Here is a 23,077-nt window from a genome sequence, read left to right as displayed (position 1 = left end):
CTTTTCCTAGTTAGGATTCTAGCAGCTGCATTCTGCACTAGTTGCAAACGATTTATATCTTTTTGGGTAGTCCTGAGAGGAGTGCGTTACAGTAATCTAGTCGACTGAAAACAAACGCGTTAACTAAATTTCTCAGCATCTTTCAGTGATTAAAGAGGTCTAACTTTACTTATGTTTCTTAAGTGAAAAAATGCTGTCCTAATGATCTGATTAATATGTGATTTAAAATTCAGATTACAGTCAACAATCACCCCTAAGCTTTTTACCTCCGTCTTGACTTTTAATCCTAATGTATCCAGTTTATTTCTAATAGCCTCATTGTATCCATTATTGCTGATCACTAAAATTTCAGTTTTCTCTTTATTTAACTTGAGAAAATTACTATTCATCCATTCTGAGATACTAGTCAGACATTGTGTTAGTGAATCAATAGAATCGGGTCATCAGGTGCTATTGATAAGTACAGCTGTGTGTCATCAGCATAGCTGTGGTAGCTCACGTTGTGCCCTGAGATAATCTGACCTAACGGAAGCATGTAGATTGAGAATAACAGCGGACCCAGGATAGAGCCTTGTGGAACACCATATTGGATATCATGTGTCTTCGAGTTGTAATTCCCACAACTAACAAAATATTTTCTCCCTGTCAGGTAGGATTCAAACCAATTTAAGACACTGCCAGAGAGGCCCACCCATTGACTAAGGCGATTTCTAAGAATGTTGTGATCAATGGTGTCAAATGCAGCACTCAGATCTAAGAGGATGAGAACAGATAAATGGCCTCTGTCTGCATTTACCCAAGTCATTTACTACTTTAACGAGTGCAGTTTCTGTGCTGTGATTTGTTCTAAAACCTGACTGAAATTTATCAAGAATAGCATGTTTATTTAGGTGGTCATTTAACTGCATAATGACTGCCTTCTCTAGAACTTTACTTAAGAAGGGCAGTTAGAGATGGGTCTAAAATTTTCAAGAGCTGAGGGGTCAAGATTATGTTTCTTAAGTAGGGGTTTAACTACAGCAGTCTTAAGACAGTCTGGGAAGACCCCAGTATCTAGTGACGAATTTACTATGTCAAGAACATTATCAATTAGCACGCCTGATACTTCTTTGAAAAACCTTGTTGGTATCGGGTCAAGGACGAGGTGGAGGGTTTTAATTGAGATATTATTTTTTGTAAATCAGGTAAATCTATCCTAGTGAAAGAGTTTAATTTGTTTATAACAGGATGTTGGGGTTTAGGGGATCCTTAGTGTTGGGGAGATATACTATGTTATTTCTAATATCTTTATTTTTTGATTGAAGAATACAGCGACAGCCTCACAGGTTTCACTGGAAGCACTTAGGAGGCATTCCTTTGAGCTACCTGGGTTTAGTAGGTGATCAATTGTTGAAAATAAGACTCTAGGATTACTAGCATTGTTATTTATAATATTAGAGAAATAGCAGCGTCTCTCAAGACGGACAGTGTTATTGTATTCTGTTATTTTGACTTTTAATATTTCGTGGTGGATAGTAAGTTTACTCTTCCTCCATTGACGCTCAGCTCTACGCATGTTCTCTTTAAATCAGACACTCTTTGGGTCTTCCATGGTATACAATGCTAGAAGATTTTTTCACTGTCTTTTCAGGTGCAACTATGTCAACAGCAGCTCTCACTTTAGAATTAAATCTTTCCACCTTACTATTTACATTGTCCTCGCTATTATAGCTGGCACTATAAACGGACTGATTGCTTAAAATGTTTGTAAGTTTTAAAGCTGCTGCCGAATCAAAGAAGCGTTTTTTAACAATATGCTTCTCATGAGTGTTTTTTATCATTATTTCTATATTAAAAGTAGAAGAAAATGGTCTGATAGACCAATATCAATGATCTGTTTTATATCAACTTTCAGTCCTTTAGTAATCACTAAGTCTAATGTATGACCTGCTTTATGTGTAGGCTGATTTATGAGTTGTCTCAAATCAAAAGAATCCAGGAGGTTCATAAATTCTTTTACTTTTAGATCACACTGATTATCTATATGAAAATTAAAGTCGCCAACTATTAGGAGTGTGTCATAATTAGTAATTAAAATTGACATTAAGTCAGAGAATTCCTCAAAAAACGACACGTTATATTTAGGAGGTCTATACACGGATAGTATTAGAACTTGAGAATCTCCATGAATAACAACGGCGAGATACTCAAAGGACTTGAACTTACCAAAACTGACATCTTTACATTTTAATCGGCTCGAGTAAATGTTAGCCAATCCGCCCCCCCTTTTTCCCTGGCGGTTTGAATGAGTAAAACTGTAATCCGGAGGCGCAGATTCGATTAAAACTGACGCGGCATCTGAATTCAGCCATGTTTCATTTAGTGCAATAAGATCTATTTTTTTATCACTAATAAGATCGTTGATAAAAAACGTTTTGTTAGTTAAAGCTCTGACATTTAATAGTGCCATATTTAATGTTTCGGAGGTGCAGAGATGAGTACTATGTGCGTTATTGTTATTTGGAATAGGAACTAAATTATTATTATTAGCGCCGCTCTGTGTATATTTTTTGTTTAATCTGCGATCTGTTTTTATAGTTTTAATACATTGACTATTCAAATAACATGGGTACAGAGAATACCCAGATGTGCTGTTCAGAGGGAGACTGTATTGCCAGTCTAAACACATTCTATAAATGTGGAAAAACAGATGACTTAGACTAAATACAGAGAATGGTCACATAATGTGTATTCAGAGACTGCTTTGATAGCCAAAGGAAAATGAATACCTAGTTAAGCTGGGCATGGAGAGAGCTGTGTAAAGTGTATCCACATAACCAATCTAGCCAGGGTACAGTGGCTGCTATGCCAATCTAATTATGCAATCAGATTGCCTAATCTATATAAAGAGATGATGGGTTTAAATGTAAGCACACAGATTACCCTTCTAATGTGGGCACAGAGGATGCTTTGCCAGTCTACTTAATGCATACTGAACAGCTAATTTGTGTATTGCTGTGCCAGTTTAAATGTATAGATTACCTATCCATGGAGGGTACACAGGCCAGACTGACCACAAGGACTACTTGGATAAGCTCACAGATTTTTCACCTAAACTGGGCACAGAAGCTGTTTCTGCTAACTTAATTACAAAGACGCTTCACATGGGACTCCTTATTCTGCACAGAGAAACCACTCAGACACCCCGGGGGCTGACCACTTACCCAGGATACAGAGGCCAGTCTGCTTAACCTAAACACGTAACCCACCCAGTTAACGCTGCCAGACCGAGCACACAACTGTGCCAACCCCTTCTGCAATCTGCTACTCTTAGTAACAAATGTGGGGGTCACTGTTCTGCCCACTTCCGTGAGGTGCAACAGATGTTGTGGATTTGCTTGTTGCTGCCAGGCACATGGCTGGAGGTCTGTGATGATGAAGGCAAACGCCAGAGCTGCACTCTGCAGCAGCTGAGGAGTTGTCTATGAAAAGCAGTGGTACGCTTGTCGGATCAAATGAAAGGAATATGGAGCATGGCAGACAGTGCCAGCAAGGCTGGCAGTCAGGGGCAGGGCTATATTTTGTGCCAGTCATCATAGGGCCTTTTCATCTTTTTAATTCTTTAAAAGAGGTGTTAATGAAATATGGCTTCCCTTCAGTCCTATGTGTGCCGTCTGACATTTTCAAGTTCAGATGGTGCTTTACTGAGCTGCTAAGACCCGCTTCTCTGTCTCTTATTGCAGCTCGAATCGTTAAAAGCCGGCAGTGGTGTGAGATGACGCCCTGCTCAGAAGGAGAGATCTGCAGTCTGCTGTTCAACAGGTCTGGCTGGACGTGCAGCAAAGGAGGAGGAAGGATGAAGACGGTCACGGTGAGTCCCCTCTGCCTAATCGTCTTACCCATCAGTATAGCCTGGCAGTGACAAGCACGCCGCCTCTGAGGAGAAAGTAAGACAGCACTGGTTCAGATACCAGTTCAACCATAACACATGTCTGATTCGTGAATCCCACCCAAATTATGTGTAACACAAGATCTGTATGCGTGGAGTTTGCATGTTCTCCCCGTGTCTGTGTGGGTTTCCTCCCACAGTCCAAATACATGCAGGTGAGGTGGATTGGCGATCCTAAATTGTCCCTAGTGTGTGTGCTGCTTGTGTGTGTGTCCTGCGGAGGGCTGGCACCCTGCCCGGGGTTTTTTCCTGCCTTGCGCCCTGTGCTGGCTGGGATTGGCAACAGCAGACCCCCATGATCCTATAGTTAGGATATAGCGGGTTGGACAATGACTGACTGACTGACAAGATCTGTATGAAGATCTTCCAGCAGGCAGTGCTAAAGTCTCACCTGAGTCACCAGTAGATAGTAAGAGAGATCAAAATTGAACACCAGTATGTGGTAGAGGGCTGACCAATGACACCAGCACCAGCAGTGGCAAGCCAAAATAGGAAACCAGTGGGCAACTGAAGGGGCAAAATTAGGACAATTAGGACAGCATTAGGACATAAGGGCACGGGTGAGCATAAGGACACTGTGTTGTGACAACCGGGTACAAAAGAGGGCACACTGAGATCAGGCATGGTGATATGCTGAATGAGCATCTCAGTTGACATGGGGACATTGTGCTCTGCAGCATCTGTTAGCAAGAGAGGCCAAGCTGAGGCATTAGGCTGGCAGATATGTTTGGGCTCCTGTGTGGAGGAGAAATGCAGAGCTGGCACTCCTTTAAGTTGTAGCAGAGCTAAGCTGGGATGCTTTTGGGCATGGGTAGGAGAGCTGGTACCCTGGAGGGTAAAGAGTTAGGGTAAACAGACACTAGAGGATATAGTAGGAAGCTGAGCTAGAGCATCAATGGGTGAAGCAGGGCACCACAAGAAACAGAGAAGCAACTGGAATATCAATGGGTGAAGCAGGGCACCACAAGAAACAGAGAAGCAACTAGAGTATCAATGGGTGAAGCAGGGCACCACAAGAAATAAAGAAGCAACTGGAGTATCAATGGGTGAAGCAGGGCACCACAAAAAACAGAGAAGCAGCTAGGACAGCTTAGGGCCATAGGGGAGGCATGGTGGCACACCAGTGGGAAGTAGTATTAGTACCTCAATACACTCTGCTGAGACTGCAAGCGAATAAACCCAGACAAGTGCTTGGTAGGAGGGTAAGAACATGTATGGGAGACAGAGGTTTACAACAAGAAGAGAAACACAGAACTGTTATCTGGTCTGCCAAGTAGGGACACCAGTGAGAGACAGAACTGGCACCTAGCAAGCTGCAGTGGCTGAACATTGGCACTAGTATTGAGTGAGATGTGCCACCCTTATGCCAAGGGAGTTACTGTGCTCGGGTGTCAGTAAGCAGGCTCAGGGACTCACGAGAGTTTCCAAGCCAGGTGGGAGTCATGCTGATGTTTGGCAGGGCTGCTTGGCATCTTTTTTTTTTATTCTGCATCTGCTGCCTTCTAAATAAAGTAGTCCCCAAAGCCAAGGAGCAGAGTGACACGGAGCGCTCGGGGAGCTGCCCTTGTTAATGGAGTTTACATATGCACTGTGCGTTGAAAGCTCGCCAGCTATTAATATAGATTACTCACCGGAGCTGCAACACACAGGCAATTTGTCTCCACTAGCGCTGTGCTGAAAGGTTCAAAGATTGTATTCTCTGGAGCTGATCCTCTGGAAGCCAATATGCGGCAGACAAGCGCGCACGAAACGGGACATCGACGTGACTAATGAGAGGAATCGCCAGCCCGTGAAGCAGTGTGAGACCGAAAGGGAGGAGGAATCCGTCCATTTTATGACACCCCACCCCGTATCCAGTTCATTGTAGGTGACCTTTTCAAGTCCTTGATCCTTTAAAGCCAGAAACCTCAACATAAAATCTGGGAATCAAATACAGGTGCCGGTCATAAAATTAGAATATCATGACAAAGTTGATTTATTTTAGTAATTCCATTCAAAAAGTGAAACTTGTATATTAGATTCATTCATTACACACAGACTGATGTATTTCAAATGTTTATTTCTTTGAATTTTGATAATAATAACTGACAACTAATGAAAATCCCAAAATCAGTATCTCAGAAAATTAGAATATAAATTAAGACCAATGCAAAAAAAGGATTTTTAGAAATGTTGGCCAACTGAAAGGTATGAACATGAAAAGTATGAGCAGGTACAGCACTCAATATTTAGTTGGGGCTCCTTTGGCCTGGATTACTGCAGCAATGCGGCGTGGCATGGAGTCGATCAGTCTGTGGCACTGCTCAGGTGTTATGAGAGCCCATGTTGCTCTGATAGTGGCCTTCAGCTCTTCTGAATTGTTGTGTCTGGCGTATTGCATCTTCCTCTTCACAATACCCCATAGATTTTCTATGGGGTTAAGGTCAGGCAAGTTTGCTGGCCAATCAAGAACAGGGATACCATGGTCCTTAAACCAGGTACTGGTAGCTTTGGCACTGTATGCAGGTGCCAGGTCCTGTTGGAAAATGAAATCTGCATCTCCATAAAGTTCGTCAGCAGCAGGAAGCATGAAGTGCTCTAAAACTTCCTGGTAGACGGCTGTGTTGACCTTGGACCTCACCAGCAGATGACATGGCACCCCAAACCATCACTGACTGTGGAAACTTTACACTGGACCTCAAGCAACGTGGATTCTGTGCCTCTCCTCTCTTTCTCCAGACTCTGGGACCTTAATTTCCAAAGGAAATGCAAAATTTACTTTCATCAGAGAACATAACTTTGGACCACTCAGCAGCAGTCCAGTCGAGACGCTTCTGACGCTGTCTCTTGTTCAAGAGTGGCTTGACACAAGGAATGCGACAGCTGAAACCCGTGTCTTGCATACGTCTGTGCGTGGTGGTTCTTGAAGCACTGACTCCAGCTGCAGTCCACTCTTTGTGAATCTCCCCCACAGTTTTGTTTCACAATCCTCTCCAGGGTACAAGCGGTTATCCCTATTGCTTGTACACTTTTTTCTACCACATCTTGTCCTTCCCTTCGCCTCTCTATTATTGTGTTTGGACACAGAGCTCTGTGAACAGCCAGCCTCTTTAGCAATGACCTTTTGTGTCTTGCCCTCCTTGTGCGAGGTGTCAATGGTCGTCTTTTGGACAACTGTCAAGTCAGCAGTCTTCCCCGTGATTGTGTAGCCTACAGAACTCGACTGAGAGACCATTTAAAGGCTTTTGCAGGTGTTTTGAGTTAATTAGCTGATTAGAGTGCAGCACCAGGTGTCTTCAATATTGAACCTTTTCACAATATTCAAATTTTCTGAGATACTGAATTTGGGACTTTCATTAGTTGTCAGTTATAATCATCAAAATTAAAAGAAGTAAACATTTGAAATACATCAGTCTGTGTGTAATGAATGAATCTAATATACAAGTTTCACTTGTTGAATGGAATTACTGAAATAAATCAACTTTGTCATGATATTCTAATTTTATGACCGGCACCTGTATATATACTTTTTAAAAACCACGCTTAAATTAAGTTAAAAAAAGTGTACTAAAAAGTAAAAAATAAGTCTCTCATACATCACTCGTAAAATAAAATAAAAGGTGGGAGCTTTTGCTTAGATTTTAAGAAGTGTTTTATGAATGTTGATTGATGAAAAGCGCCCACGCTTTTATTTTATTTTACGAGTGACGTATGAGAGACTTATTTTTTACTTTTTAGTACACTTCTTAACTTAATATAAGCGTGGCTTTTTAAAAAGTATATATATATATATCATTTTCAACTTTTTAGTCTTGAGTTTGTTTAGTATAAATTTGTAATCAATATTTTAACACTTCCTTTAATATTTCTATCTGTTACTAGCACCATCTATTGGTGAAATCTTGAACTATTCTTCATATGAAAATTTCATTTCTTAGTAAACATGGATTAATTGATCAATTAATGAAACTGATTATCGATTCATGTATTGTCATCGGAAGTGAGTAAGTGTGCAAAATTTCAAGTCATTTGGACAATAGGAAGTGGGTTAAATATCGATTACAAGATTTGTACCAAACAACAAACAGGTGAAGTTAAATAAGCATGGTAATAAAAAAAAATTAATTTAATAAATTAGGTGAACGAGGCACAAAACAAATGGATACACAGTAAAATGAAATGAGTCTCAGCTGTTTGACAATATACACCCATTTATGAACCAGACTGTGAGTCCACGCTCTCCCTCAGTAGTAGCGTGTGCTGTTGTATTTGCATTTTGCTGTCGCTTCTCACTTAGTATTGCCACACATTACCCCATCCCTCCACCCACTCAATTCCAGTTTGGGAAGGCAAAGTGACTTGGAGAAATGGGATGGAAAGGAAGTGGAGTAAGTGCCCTCCGAGATAAGAATTAGTATCTGCTGATGTCCCTTAACACTTTGCAGGTGTAATAAACAGGATATCATATCGTCCTTCGACATTTGGCCAAATTTCTCTTATTGCTTTGCGAAAGCTTTAGATTTGTCAAAGATTTCGATCTCCGTTTTTCGTAAGGATCTCAACGTTTTAGGACCCCTTGATACAGAAATCATTGATATCTCGATGATGGGTGTGGGTGTGTGTGTCACAGCTTCTTGAGGACGGTCTAGAGCGGTGATTCCCAATGTGAGGTGCACGACTCACTGGGGGGCAATTTGATTTTTTAACAGGAGCAATTCGAGAATTTAGGTACGTTAAACAATTTATAAAATTCACTAAATAAATAAATTTTATTTTGTACAGAGACATTTATATAATATATTTATTATTAACATAGAAAGGATGGTGAAGAACCCTTTAGTTAATGATTTTACAACAGGCTTGTGTTTTTCTACTTAGAAATCGTTTTTCCCATTAAAAAAATATGAATTATAACAATGATTATAAAATTTTGCAATATAACAAAAATTTTAAATGATCAAAATATTGCAGAAAAAGCTGTCATTAATGTTGTTTTATATTTGTGAATATCACGTCTCTTATTATATGTTTTCAAAACTGTATTTGCTGTGTTGTCATATTACTTCATATTGTATTCATTTTTTTTTAACAATTTCTTAGCGATTTCTTTGTCAGTACTTCCTTTCCCTCTTTTGTTTCCATTGGAAGCTTGTTTAGTCCAAATTAATGACATTATGGGCTTCTTCCACGTGACTTTTTGAATAGGTAATATTAAGAATAAGGTATATGCTACAGTGGAGGACATCATAATTTTAGAGAGGTCTAGGTGGGGCATGGCCAAAAAAAATGTTGGGAACCACTGGTCTAAAGCTAAAACAGCTGGATGGAAAAATACCAAACCCAAAATTTAAGTCTGTTACGAGGTGACGATGTGCTGGTTAGTTTTTGAGCCAAATCGTGCAAGAGAAGGAGAAAGAGGCACACTAAGGAGAACCCACCAATACCGTAATTCTGTAATTAATAATGAATTCTCATCAATTGCTCCTGTAATGACCTATTTTATGCTCAGAAAGATCAGAATCAGAGCAGTAAATAATTACTGAAATGTTCTAGAATATTTTGGGTAACTTGGTTCCTAGGGCACAAAGCCTACTGACGCTCCTTAATTTTAACTACCTACAGTATGTGTAGGAAGGATGGCTATTTTTTCTTACTTTATCCTAAAACTGGAATGGTTTCACAGCTGGCATTGTGAGGATTTGATTTTAGACTACATTATAAAGTCTTTGGTCCCGGCCTGAGAGGGGCACATTTTTCAGGTGGCAGTGGACTATCCGAAGGGGCAGGGCTACCTGAAGACGTCGGTCATAAAGAGAAGGGTCTGACTGCAGCCTGCGTCCACTGAAGTCCATATTGACCTGCCTGTTGATGTCAGTTGTGACACGCTTGATGATGTCAGTCAATAGACTCCCGTCGTCACTGTTAGGATAACTCAAGTTAATTGTGGTGAACGTATTGATAAAGGATCAACAGGCCAGACTTACAGATAGAGTAAGGTAACCCTCCCACAGCATAACAGTGGGCACGATGTAGGAATGTTTTGCGGGAACATTGCCTTGGAATTGGTGTGTCAAGAAAGACGCAAAAGTGTCCTTAGTGACATTGGTAGGCTTTATTGTGAGTGACATCAGAGGTTGTTGACGCACCATGAGTGACGTCAGTAGGGCTGCACACTGCAGTCACATACACTTGTAGCGGTGCTACGTTTTTGGTCCCCTCTACTGCGTAGGTCACCAGACCCTTCTGTTGGACAACAGTTGCCGGGCCAAACCACTTCGGATCAGTTTAGCCATGAATTCATCTGAGGCTTTGGAGAGGGTCCCAGTCCAGACAGTCTCAATCATACAACCAGAGACATAAGCTTGTACAATTCTCGGCTGGGGAGAGAGTCTGGATCAGGACTCGTCCCCTCTCCAAAGCCTCAGATAAATTCACGGATAAATTGGCTCTGAAGTGGTTTGGCCATCAACTGTTGTCCAACAGAAGGGTCCGGTGACCTACGCAGTAGAGTGGGGATTGCCGAGGACTAAACAGTTAGCAGCGCTACACACTGCCAGCTTTAAAAGGAGCTCCTTTTTATAGTAATTATTCAGTTTTTGACTTTATATTAGTGGGTCCCTTAGTTCATGGTGTCTTGATCTGCTTTAATAATACTTTTTTTTCTGCCTTTATTTCCACTTGTTTTCTGATCATTTTCCTGTTAATTTATCAAGCGGGGTCATTTTTGCTAAATTGCTTGTAATTTGACCTCTCCAAATTAGAATCATTGCTGTTATTGAACTATCTGGAGTATAAACACACGGTTGGTCTCTTTGTAAAGGTAACATTCTCTAGTTTCACCCTTAGTAGTCAGAATCACTGTAGGTGTGACTGATCAAAAGTTATGCACATTAGAACTCACAGAAAAAATTAATTTTTTTGTTCTCGCTTAAGTTTTTTTGTGAAAATAAAGGAAAATAAAGCTGCAGTAGGTAGGTGGGGACAGAAACACACTATGTACCAACAGAATAACTTGTTGACTACTCACATTTCAAATTTGAAAAGAATACCTGTAAAAATGACATTTTTACACCAGTTTTTATGTGGGCATGTCCAGGTGCTTTTTAGAGGGCCCTACGGTTTATCCATTATCCACATTTTGGAACGTATGATAAAGTGTAATAACTTTTGAATGCTTCAACCCACAGATATCAATGAGGGCTCTACTGACAGCTTACACCTAAAGGAATCTATATGTACACACAGTGTCACTCTATTAGTTATGGAAATTCATGTTCCATACTAAAAACAATAAAAAATACACATTTCAATATGAAAATAGTCAATACAAGTCTTATGGGCAAAAAATATATTTAAATTTTTTATTTTTTACTTTTTTTTTTTATAAAATGCACACAAACTATATACATTTCTTTTACAAACTGTTACAACACAGCTCAGCGTTTTTCCATGTGCCACTTGATGGCAGCAATCACTAGCAAGCAGAAAGCACAAGGGCGTGGCACGTCGCTCTCCGCCATTAGACGTCTCCTGGGCCGGTGGAATACTTTCGCAACGCGTACATGCATCTATTATTTAATCGAGCGTTTATTTACGTTTAAACTTCTACTTTTATTCATATTTAAAATGCGAAAAAACTTGGCGAAATCACAATAAACAACCACGCACCAACTCTGCAGACTGGCACAAATGCCACCTTCACGCAGCTCCGATCGTTTTTTTACAAGTTAGTATGTCAAGTTACATATCAAAATGCTCGGCTGCTCATTGGCTGTAAGTTTTGAGTGTCAGTCACAGTGTCCAATCAAACTGGTAGATTCTACCAGGGTTTGGAGCTTTACGTCATCCTTCAAGCTGTCTGTGACACTCGTTGGCTATACGAGGTGCCAGTCAACCCCAAACCCGTCGTAATTGGCCAACTTAGGTGTCGATCAGAAGCTAACACTTCCGTGTTTCATGCAGTAGCATGGTTGTCGCCGACAGAAACAAATTACGTCTGATATGATCAATATAAATGAAAAAAAATTACGTAGGTGGTCTCAAGTTATGAAACGTTTTCTGGAGTTTTTGTCCCTTTGAGGATATATCGTGTGTTTTGGACCTAATCGTTTTACTGGATTATATTCGCTGGAGCCTTACGGACACAATGGGATCAATACTGCTCGGAAATATTGATGTTTGACTTGCAGGGGGTCTTCAAAGGTAGGGAAAGTCAACTCTTAAAGTATGTACTTCTCTGTAAAAAAGGCTTTAGTGTCAGTGCTGTGGTTGTTGTGTGTCAAAATGGTTTATATCATCGGTAAGACGAGACTTTGAAGTTTCATTTGATGGGTAGTATGTCGAGATGCATGGCAGATGGGCATGCACACATTACTGTAACGTTTTTGAACCGCTGCTATGTCCCGGGACCGGTACGTGTGCACGTTAAGGGTTTTTTTATATGCTGTCTTAATTTCTGCTATTAGACTTTTGGGATTTTAATGTGATAAGGGTTTGTAAAATATTCTGAGTTCTCTCGTGATGCCATTCTGTTTTCTCATGGATGTTATTATTGTATGTGTTATTGCAGTAGCGGTTGCTCTGGCTAATGTCTGGGGTCACTCTGTGTGTCATTAGTATTATTGATGGGCAAAAATTTTCCAAAGAATTTTTTTTTACCATTAATCTTGTCCGCTGAAGTTTGATCTGAAAATTAATCATTTCACTGTCTTAGACAAGTTTTTTTTTTCCCAGCACCCCATGATGCTTTCCAAGGGCAGCGCAGCATCACAGGACAGTAGCAGCCATTTTGGATGGAGATGTCACTTCCTAATCTGTTCTGTAGATACTGTACACATACATAGATGCTTTATGGTGCTGCCCAATCTCCTTCATACATATGTGAATAATTTACGGCATGTATTTTCATTTATTCTCATGACCATAATGAGAATGTTATGAAAATAGTTTGTTGTTCTGCATAAATCAATTGTGCATTGTGTCTTCACTGGATGAGCCCCCTAAGTATTTAACGCTGATCCCTTGCATCGAGGGCTGTGTGGGTATTAGTTAGTTGTAGTGATTGTGGAGTATAATTTTATCTCAGGGTGGCCCGGTGGTGCAGTGGTTAGCTCAAGTAACATTGAAATCACAGCGATTACCCAGGAAAAATGGCAGCAACACTTCAAAGACCATTTCAGCATTATAATCCATTAAAAACGAATCCAGTTTTTCCATCCTCATTGACTTCAATGCATTTTGCCAAGTTCACCGATATTCCCGAACATTTTCCGCGTATTTGCCAAACTCGATATAAAGTGAATTCAGCAGGGTTTGCACATCGCTAGTCATTCATGGTCAGGTGTATAAAAGTCTGTCCCGTAAACTTCCTGCCTGTCCAAGATTGAATAACGATCCTTTCCTTGTTGGTGTGCGCTTTCTTGTTTGATTTTCTGGCTTAACAGAATCTCTGCCTTGTTCTCTGGCCCTGATTTTTGTTTCTGACCCTCGGTTTTGGACTGAAAGAATCTAGGCTTCCCTTTTGAAGGCAATTCATCTTATGGTCTTGCAATCTTTTCTTGATTGTCCCTGCACAGGCAGTGAAGCGTGGATTCAATTTCAATACTGAAACATTTGACAAACAAGAGGTGACCATTCAGTCCATCAGGCTTGTTTGGTTATTAACTAATCGCTACTTGTCAGACTTTCACATGAACTATCTGTCCATTTTGTTACCCTACAGGTTTGTGCTGAGTAGGACAAGAGGCAGAAATTAATCCTGAACTTTAGGACAGTCCATTACAGGTCAGCTAAGGCAGCCATTTAATAATGAAACAGGACTAACTTTAAAAATCAAGAAAAAAATGTTAAAAAATATAATGTTGGATTATATCTCTCTATTATAAAAAACAAATCCTGGGAGGGAGAGACTAGGGAGACGAGACATGATCTTCACAGAAGACACTTAAAAGACCCTTGCATCAAAATCGGAGTCCGTCAAGTCAGCGTCCGATTCAGCGATAATTTGCATAACGTTGTCCATTGAGGTTTTTTTTTTTAAACATTTGCTTTGATATCACGCCAAATGTCAATTGCCATTTTTGACGTTGTTTGCTCCTCACTACACACACAAGAGAAGGGAATCCTGGCCAAACCGATGAAGCTAACTTTCCTTCTAGAAAAGAGAGTCCAACTAAAATATAATGGTGGGGAGTTTTCACTGTTTACAGTTGATTACCACCGTCAACCCCTCCTTTTGACAAAAGTCGACATCAGCCCTGAAAGAGTTAAACACTCGGTCCACATCTGGACTGTGTAATGTGAACAGCATGGACAGCCGATTGGATTCTAGTTCAAATTCAGACATTCATCCCTGCTAGCGTAAAAGCAGAATTGTTGGTCACGTGAGGAATCATCATTTCTGAAAGACCTCAGAGTAGTGTGACTGGATCTTCCAAATCAAAAAAAGCCAATTTTGTTTTTGTTTTTGGTGGCTTTCCATGTCGATGTACAAGGCATGGCTACCAGATGGAGTCCCAGTAGCAGACCTGCTATGCTTTGAATTCCTTCTCTGATGTCATGAATGGGAAAGTCTGGACTGACCAGCATGGCTTCTTGTTTTTTGTCAGCTCTCATCAGGAAAAGTGGTACAGAAAATAAGATGAGACAAGTCAGTCATTGCTTGGCCCAGATGGTTTACACGGCTTCTCCCAGAGCTTTAAGGATCCAGATTCAATTCCTGGGTTGATCATTTGGTATAAAGTTTACATGTACTACATATTTCTGTGTGGGGTTTTCCCTGGGTGCTCTGGTTTCCTCTCATATCCTAGAGATATGCAGATTGGATTTGGTGCCAGTTGGTCCAGTAGCTGTAATTGGGTATGTGCAGGAGTGGTGTCACATCTGAAGTTATTAGTGACTTGGACTCCTTGGATTCATGTACAACCTTTAAACAGAGAGGAGTAAGAATGTGAGTGACTTCTCACTGGTGACCCTGAATCTGGCTGAACAAGTTACTTAAAGTATAGAAGTTATAGAAATTTTCAAACAATTGTTCACCACATGGGGATACACTTTGTTTGAGGATGAAAAAATGGATAAGAGTGCGACATGAGGAAATTCACGCTTGTCTCAATGAGACAGCATTGGGCAACCTTGTTATGTAAACTGCTCAAAACAGTTAAAGGCACACTTTTTAATCAGAGTATAGCGTCAAGTCAGTGAAACTTCTGGGCTGTTGATCTGGTCAGTTAAGTAGCAGAGGGGGGTTGTTCATCAATTTAATGAAATTAACAACAGGTGCACTAGAGGGGCAACAATGAGATGACCCCCAAAACAGGAATGGTGTAACAGGTGGAGGCCACTGACATTTTTCCCTCCTCATCTGTTTTTTCACTAGTTTTGCATTTGGCTACGGTCAGTGTCACTACTGGCAGCATGAGGCGATACCTGGACCCTACAGAGGCTGCACAGGTAGTCCAACTTCTCCAGGATGGCACACCAATATGTGCCTGTTATTGCCAGGAGGTTTGCTGTGTCTCCCTGCACAATCTCAAGGGCCTGGAGGAGATTCCAGGAGACAGGAAGTTACTCTAGGAGAGCTGGACAGGGCCGTAGAAGGTCCTTACCCCGTCAGCAGGACCGCTATCAGTTCCTTTGGGCAAGGAAGATCATGATGAGCACTGCCACTGGTGTGAATGTTTCTGACCAAGCAATCAGAAACAGAGATTCATCAGGGTGGCCTGAGGATCCGACGTCCTCTAGTGGGCCCTGTGCTCACTGCCCGGCACCGTGGAGCTCGATTGGCATTTGCCATAGAATACCAGAATTGGTAGGTCCACCACTGGCGTCCTGTGCTTTTCACAGATGAGAGCAGGTTCACCCTGAGCACACGTGACAGACGTGAGAGGGTCTGGAGAAGCCATGGAGAATGTTAAGCTGCCTGGAACATCGTAAGCATGACCAGTTTGGTGGTGGGTCAGTGATGGTCTGGGGAGGCATATCCATGGAAGGACATGCAGACCTCTACAGGCTAGACAACGGCATCTTGACTGCCATTAGGTATCAGGATGAAATCCTTGGACCCATTGTCAGACCATATGCTGGTGCAGTGGGTCCTGGGTTCCTCCTGGTGTACAACAATGCCTGGCCACATGTGGCGAGATTATGCAGGCAGTTCCTGGAGGATGAACAAATTAATACCATTGAATGGCCCCGAGGATCACTTGCCTGACCTCAATCCATTAGAACTTCTCTGGGACATTATGTTTGGGTCCATCCGATGCTGCCAGGTTGCACCTCAGACTGTCCAGGAGCTCAGTGATGCCCTGGTCCAGATCTGGGAGGAAATCCCCAGGACACCAACGTTGTTCCATTAGGAGCAGGCCCCCCTGCCGACATTGTCAGGCATGCATTCAAGCACATTTCAAGCATCCTTTCATTCCTAACACATTACCAGTCCATAACAGTAGAGATATCCAGCAGGGTTACTTTTTTCTCGTTGAGATCTGATGTGTTTTCAAAGTGTTCCTTTAATTTTCTGTGAGCAGTTAATTTTTATGCAGCATCATTGTACAGTGAAGACCATCCTGGTTGAATTTTATGAGACTTGCTCAACATTATGTCCAGTGAGTGGGAGTGAAGTTCATGCCAGGCCACTTTACATGCGGAAGCTTTATTTAATATGGTGCCTTGCTTTAGCATACTATAAAGGTATAATAATAAAGCCTAAGTCAGTCAGTCAGTCATTTTCCAACCCGCTATATCCTAACACAGGGTCACAGGAGCCAATCCCAGCCAACACAGGGCACAAGGCAGGAACAAATTCCGGGCAGGGCACAAACTCACACACACCAAGCACACACTAGGCACAAATTAGGATCGCCAATGCACGTAACCTGCATGTCTTTGGACTGTGGGAGGAAACCCAAGCAGACACGGGGAGAACATTCAAACTCCACGCAGGGAAGACCCAGGAAGCGAACCCGGGTCTTCTTACTGTAAGGCAGCAGCGCTACCACTGTGCCACTGTGCCGCCCTAAAGCCTAAGTGCTTACATATATTATTGATAGCGTGTGCAGCAACATCATGGTGGCACAGTGAGTTTAATATTTCAAAAAAGACAGTTATGAGTAAATGCAGACATCAGGTGGGCACATCATTTGAGAATACCTGTTATATTTGCTTTATGCCAGTTCAGTCCACATGAGGTACTGACCTATAAATGCAGTGGTCGGTGAGAGCAGACGTTTGCTTAGTAAGAATTAAAGGCAAGAAAGAGGGTAGGATGAGTGAGTGAAGAATTGAGGACGACAGAGCAGCTGGGAAGGATAAGCAAGAACAATTTGTGCAGAATAGGAAGTGGCAGGCACAGATTTGGCAAGGTGGACGAGACTTCACACACACACACACACACACACACTTGTTCCTAGCAGCATAGCAGTCAGAGGCTGCAAAATTACTGTCAGGAGAAAGATGAGGAGGAGGAGTGGACACCCACACACGGCCATTGCTCAGCAGAGCAACTTGTCTTGGCGGCTTAAATGTGGAATGAGGTGCATCAGTCAATATGTAACCTGCAGCTGTGCCAAATTATTAGAAAAGCAAGTGAAAGATTACAGTCACTGTGCAGAATCTCGCTAGGGCATCGTCACAAGTAATCAGTCGTCTTCCAGTCTGCAAGATGGATCTGGCCATGCGGCCCCTCAGGGCTGGTTCAGGGGTGATGGCTAAAGACATCCTGTGATTTGTAGGTCTGTTGAATTGTCCGTGCTAACCGAGTGGTGGACTGAAGGCTGAAGGCAAATGAATGCTATTGATATTCTTGAGCCACTGACCGTGAGACAGTCTTGACAGTCAACACTGCTTAGCCATTGTTCACCATAGGCCTCTCACCTGGAGGGACAGGTCAGCTGGGTGCAGAGCAACAAGCCAACTGTGTTCTTGTAGGGCAATGTTTCTCCGCGTTTTAGGTATCGCTTCCCACTTTTTCCCTTGTTCATTTTTTTCACGACCTAACGGGGCATCCTGTGGTGATTCAAGCACCGTGTTGGGGTTCCCCCTTGCTGATTAGATGGCTATCGTTGGAGCGATCCACTGCCATTATAAACAAAACCATCTTTTGACCTCAGGGTGGCAAATCTGAGACCCACTTTTGGGTTGCAACCAACTGGTGAAGAAATGCAATGGGAGTTGTATGGGACACCTTATATTGGGTGTCCTTGGTTCTATATACTGTCTGCGGAATTTCTTTGCTGTAACACAGTGGTTCTCAACCTGTGGGGTGGGCCCCCCTAGGGGGGCGTGAAGTAACAAAAAGGGGGGGCGCGAAGATGTGAAAAAAAGAAATCAAGAATCAAAAATATGAAAAAAACCTCCATTGAAACCAAAACAAATGAACTTAAACTACATTATGATACTAGAACAATAAATACAGAGTTAGATGAATGTCGATAAAAGTTAAGTAGGTATAATAAAATATGCATCTACATTTAAAAAAAAAATGTTAGGGGGGACGCGATTAAAACTGTTATGAAAACTCGGGTCGCAAATACTTAAAGGTTGAGAAACGCTGCTGTAACACATTCATGTTTATTATGACAACAGAAAGTGGTGACGTGTTGCTTGTTGGTCAGATAAGCCAGTAAGAGTTCTACTGAACTCAATAGTTTGTACAGTCATATGAAAAAGTCTGGGAACCCCTCTCAGCCTGCATAATAATTCACTCTCCTTTCAACAAAAAAGATAAACAGTGGTATGTCTTTCAGTTCCTACGAACATCTGAGTATTGGGGTGTTTTCTCCATCCATCCATCCTCTTCCGCTTATCCGAGGTCGGGTCGCGGGGGCAGCAGCTTAAGCAGAGAGGCCCAGACTTCCCTCTCCCCGGCCACTTCTTCCAGCTCTTCCGGGAGAATCCCAAGGCATTCGCAGGCCAGCCGGGAGACATAGTCCCTCCAGCGTGTCCTGGGTCTTCCCCGGGGCCTCCTCCCGGTTGGACATGCCCGGAACACCTCACCAGGGAGGCGTCCAGGAGGCGTCCTGATCAGATGCCCGAGCCACCTCATCTGACTTCTCTCGATGCGGAGGAGCAGCGGCTCTACTCTGAGCCCCTCCCGGATGACTGAGCTTCTCACCCTATCTTTAAGGGAAAGCCCAGACACCCTGCGGAGGAAACTCATTTCAGCCGCTTGTATTCGTGATCTCGTTCTTTCGGTCACTACCCATAGCTCATGACCATAGGTGAGGGTAGGAAGGTAGATCGACTGGTAAATTGAGAGCTTTGCCTTACGGCTCAGCTCCTTTTTCACCACGACAGACCGATGCAGAGCCCTCATCACTGCGGATGCCGCACCGATCCGCCTGTCGATCTCACGCTCCATTCTTCCCTCACTCGTGAACAAGACCCCGAGATACTTGAACTCCTCCACTTGGGGCAGGATCTCTCCCCCAACCCTGAGAGGGCACTCCACCCTTTTCTGGCTGAGGACCATGCTCTCGGATTTGGAGGTGCTGATTCTCATCCCAGCCGCTTCACACTTAGCTGCGAACCGATCCAGGGGTGTTTTCTGAACAAAGATTTTTAGTGAAGCAGTATTTAGTCGTATGAAATTAAATCAAATGTGAAAAACTGGCTGTGCAAAAATTTGGATCCCCCTTGTAATTCTGCTGACTTGAATGCCTGTCACTGCTCAATGCTGATTACTTGCAACACCCAATTTTAGTTGGATTAGTTCGTGAAGAGTTGAACTTCATAGACAGGAGTGTCCAATCATGAGTGGTAAAAGGTATTTAAGGTGATGAATTTCAAGTTGTGCTTCCCTTTGACTCTCCTCTGAAGAGTGACAGACAGCATGAGATCCTCAAAGCAACTCTCAGAAGATCTGAAATCAAAGATTGTTCAGTCTCCTGGTTAAGGGCAGTGGTCGGCAAACTCATTAGTCAAAAGAGCCAAAGATCAGCAGTACAACGATTAAGATTTCTTTTGAGAGCCAAATTTCTTTTCAAGAATCATGTTTTTAGGAATCGGTTTAAACTAGCTACTAACATTAAATAAAATCAGATATCATAATGATAATCTTATTTATTGACAAAAAAATATTTTTTACATTAAAATAAAAATATGACAAAACATGCATTTAATGAGAACAATGACCTTGCATTTCCTTGGAAAGTTTGGATAAGTCCGGTTTGTATGTAGTTGTTTTTAATTTCAAGCAGGATTCCAGGTTCTCATCAATAAGTCGATTTCTGAATGTACTTTTAATAAGGTTCATGCTTGAAAAAGATTGTTTGCATGAATATGTAGAGCCAAAGAGTGAAAGAACAGCAAATGCTAGTTTTTTTAACTGATCATATGAGTCAGGAATACTATTTCAGGTGTTGAAAATTATCATGTCTTCCTTCTCCAGGTCTTTCAAAGCAGACCACTTGTGCTGTGAACTAAAATCACATTTATTTTTCTCCAATTTTTCCAGATCAGCATTAAGGCGTTCAAATTTCGAGCTCCATAATTCTTTGTTTTTTTAACTCCAGTAATTGCATTTCAAAAGCGCCAATGTCAATATTTAAAAGAGAAAAATTCAATTCTGTTTCGTCAGCACTGAGAGGTTTTTTAACAAAGGCTAACGTAGCCATGCTATTTCTGAATTCCTGAAACCTCAGTAGAAAAGCTTCCCTCACATTTAAAATTGCTGTTTTGAAATAGTAAATGTCAATTACCGAGTTATTTTCTTGGCGATGTTTCAGCAGGCTTGGAAAATGAATTAATGTTTCTCTTTCAAAATCTTGAGCAAGGGATAATTTGTTTTCGAATGAAATGACTTCTTCCAACATCGAAAAAATTGTGTTTCCTTTCACCTGTAGTTTACGATTAAGATTATTTAGATGAGATGTAACGTCTACCATGAAATTAAATTTTTGGATCCATTGATCGTCCGTTAGTTCAGGATAGTTAACACCCTTCTCAAGAGAAATGCTTTAATTTCTAATAATAAGGAAGCGAAACGTTTTAAAACGTTTCCTCTTGAAAGCCAAGAAGATCTGCGTATTCACTCTCCATTTCAATTAAAAATTCTTTAAATTGCCGATGATAAAGAGCTTTAGCTACAATTGTGTTCACAATCTTGATCACCAATTCCATAACATTGCAAATTTCTTCTGGAAATGTCTGCGCACAAAGCGCTTCTTGATGAATGATGCAATGGTAAACAAGTATCTCGTGATTGATTTTTTCCTTAAAAATAGAAACAAAACCTTTTCTCACTCCGGTCATACTTTTTGCCCCATCTGTTGAAATTGAAACAATTTCATCGAGTGGAATGTGATGTTTCTCCATGCATTCAATGACAGCATTTGCAATATCCTTGCCACATGTTTGACCTTTTAGTGGCAATAATCCTAAAAGTTCTTCTTTAGGACCTGTAGACGAAATAAATCGGACAAAAAGTGAAACTTGCGCTCTGTCATTTATGTCACAAGACTCGTCAACAGCTATTGATAAAGCTGAAACCAATTTAAGATCTTCGATTTGCTGATCGGTTATATTTGAAGACATTTTGACTGTCCTGTCTTTCACTGTTTTAGCAGACAGTGGTAACTCTTTAATTTTTTTTAAGAATTTCCTTGTTCTTAAAATCCTGGAATAGCTCTTCGGATGCATTTATAAAACAACTGTTAATGTACTCACCGTCTGTGTATGCTTTGCCTCTCTTAGCAATCTCTTGACTAACAATAAAGCTTGCAATATTAACATTGTTGGAAAATTGCGCCCAATAATTAAATACAGAACTTGATTTTTCTTGACTCTTCTGAAGTTCCTCAACTGCTTTCTTCCTCGCATCACCGGTGGGATATTTACTGCCAAGTGACACATGTTTAGTTGTAAAGTGTCTCTCCAAATTTGATTTCTTGTTATGCGCCAATTTTTCTTGACAAATAAGACAGGTCGGAAGGCCATTTGAGTTTTGTATAAACGCGAACGATTCGGTCCATTCAACTTTAAATTCACGGTTTTCGTCTTCCGTTTTTCTTTGCTTCTTCTTTGTAGCCATGTCAAATAGGTGGCACCTAAAAACATGTTTCGTTTTATAACAATAAAAGCAGCAACACAAAGTTAGAACAACTTATTAAATTGATGCCAAAAATGCCTGTGAGATCTGCAGCTGGTTGAAAGATACAAGTAGCTTAATGCGCTTAAGGTACTCTCGTCACTCGCGTGAGACTTTCCGGCACGCCAGGCACTGACCACTGTACACACTGACGGACAAACTGTGACTCTCTTGCTCTCGCTCAAGTCGTGCGTTTTTCGCGTGTGCCTCCTCCGCACCGCGTATCCTGTGCCCACTTGCGCTATAGTGATGGGAAGTTCGGATCATTTTACCGACTCGGACCTTTGAGTCTCGTTCAGCAAAATGAACGAATCATTTTTCGAGTCATTTCGTTCAATTCTGTTTCCGCTCAGACTGCATAGGTTAAGCTTATGGGGCTGTCACGCGGATGAACGAACGACTCGAACCCGAAGACTCGAGAGATGAACTAATCAATTCTGTTTCCGGCTCAGACTGAGTTGATTAAGTGTATGGGGCTGTCACATGATGAACGAATGACTCGAAAAACCCGAAGACTCAAAACAAGTGAATCAATTCCAATACAGAAACTATAGGAAGTTGCAAACGCGCATGCGCGACTGAACGAATCACTCCCACGAGATGACTCGTTCTTCCCAAGTTACATTAAAGATTCATTCAAAATGAACGAATCGTTCAAGAATGACCCATCACTATTGTGCTACGTCAACCCGACTGACACCCCGCTCACCCGCACATAGTCGAAATCGATTTGTGGCAGAGCCGCACTCAAGTGGCTGAAGAGCCGCATGCAGCTTGCGAGCCGCGGTTTACCGACCACTGGTTTAGGGGAAGGCTACAAAAGGCTACCTCAGAAGTTTAAACTGTTAGTTTCAACTGTAAGGAATGGAATCAGGAAATGGAAGGCCACAGGCACAGTTGCTGTTAAACCAGGTCTGGCAGACTGTGACGATGCGGGTTCGGCTCCATGCTGCCATCTGCTGTTCGGGAGCCCTTGAACCCTACACCGTCGGAAATGTTACCGATGAGCTAGACAGTGAGGCAATAACAATGGAGCAAGGGGATGGTGTATAAAAGTATTTTTATTTAAAGCAATCATCAAAACA

At 41.7% G+C, this 23,077-nt stretch overlaps 1 protein-coding gene across 2 annotated transcripts in view; it reads left to right on the top strand.

Moving 5' to 3' along the window:
* LOC120526234 (chemokine-like protein TAFA-5) overlaps window positions 1–23,077 on the top strand; it is an 87,267-nt gene that overhangs the window by 37,458 nt on the left and 26,732 nt on the right. For both annotated transcript variants that reach the window (XM_039749293.1, XM_039749292.1), the window contains exon 3: window positions 3,723–3,850. In XM_039749293.1, coding sequence (XP_039605227.1) covers window positions 3,723–3,850 — 128 coding nt within the window. The remainder of the gene's footprint in view (window positions 1–3,722; window positions 3,851–23,077) is intronic.

The sequence above is a fragment of the Polypterus senegalus genome, chromosome 3 (genome assembly GCF_016835505.1).
Source record: "Polypterus senegalus isolate Bchr_013 chromosome 3, ASM1683550v1, whole genome shotgun sequence".
Taxonomy (NCBI): domain Eukaryota; kingdom Metazoa; phylum Chordata; class Cladistia; order Polypteriformes; family Polypteridae; genus Polypterus; species Polypterus senegalus.
The sequence above is the reverse complement of the archived record's forward strand: the minus strand, read 5'-3'. Positions and strand labels throughout refer to the sequence as shown.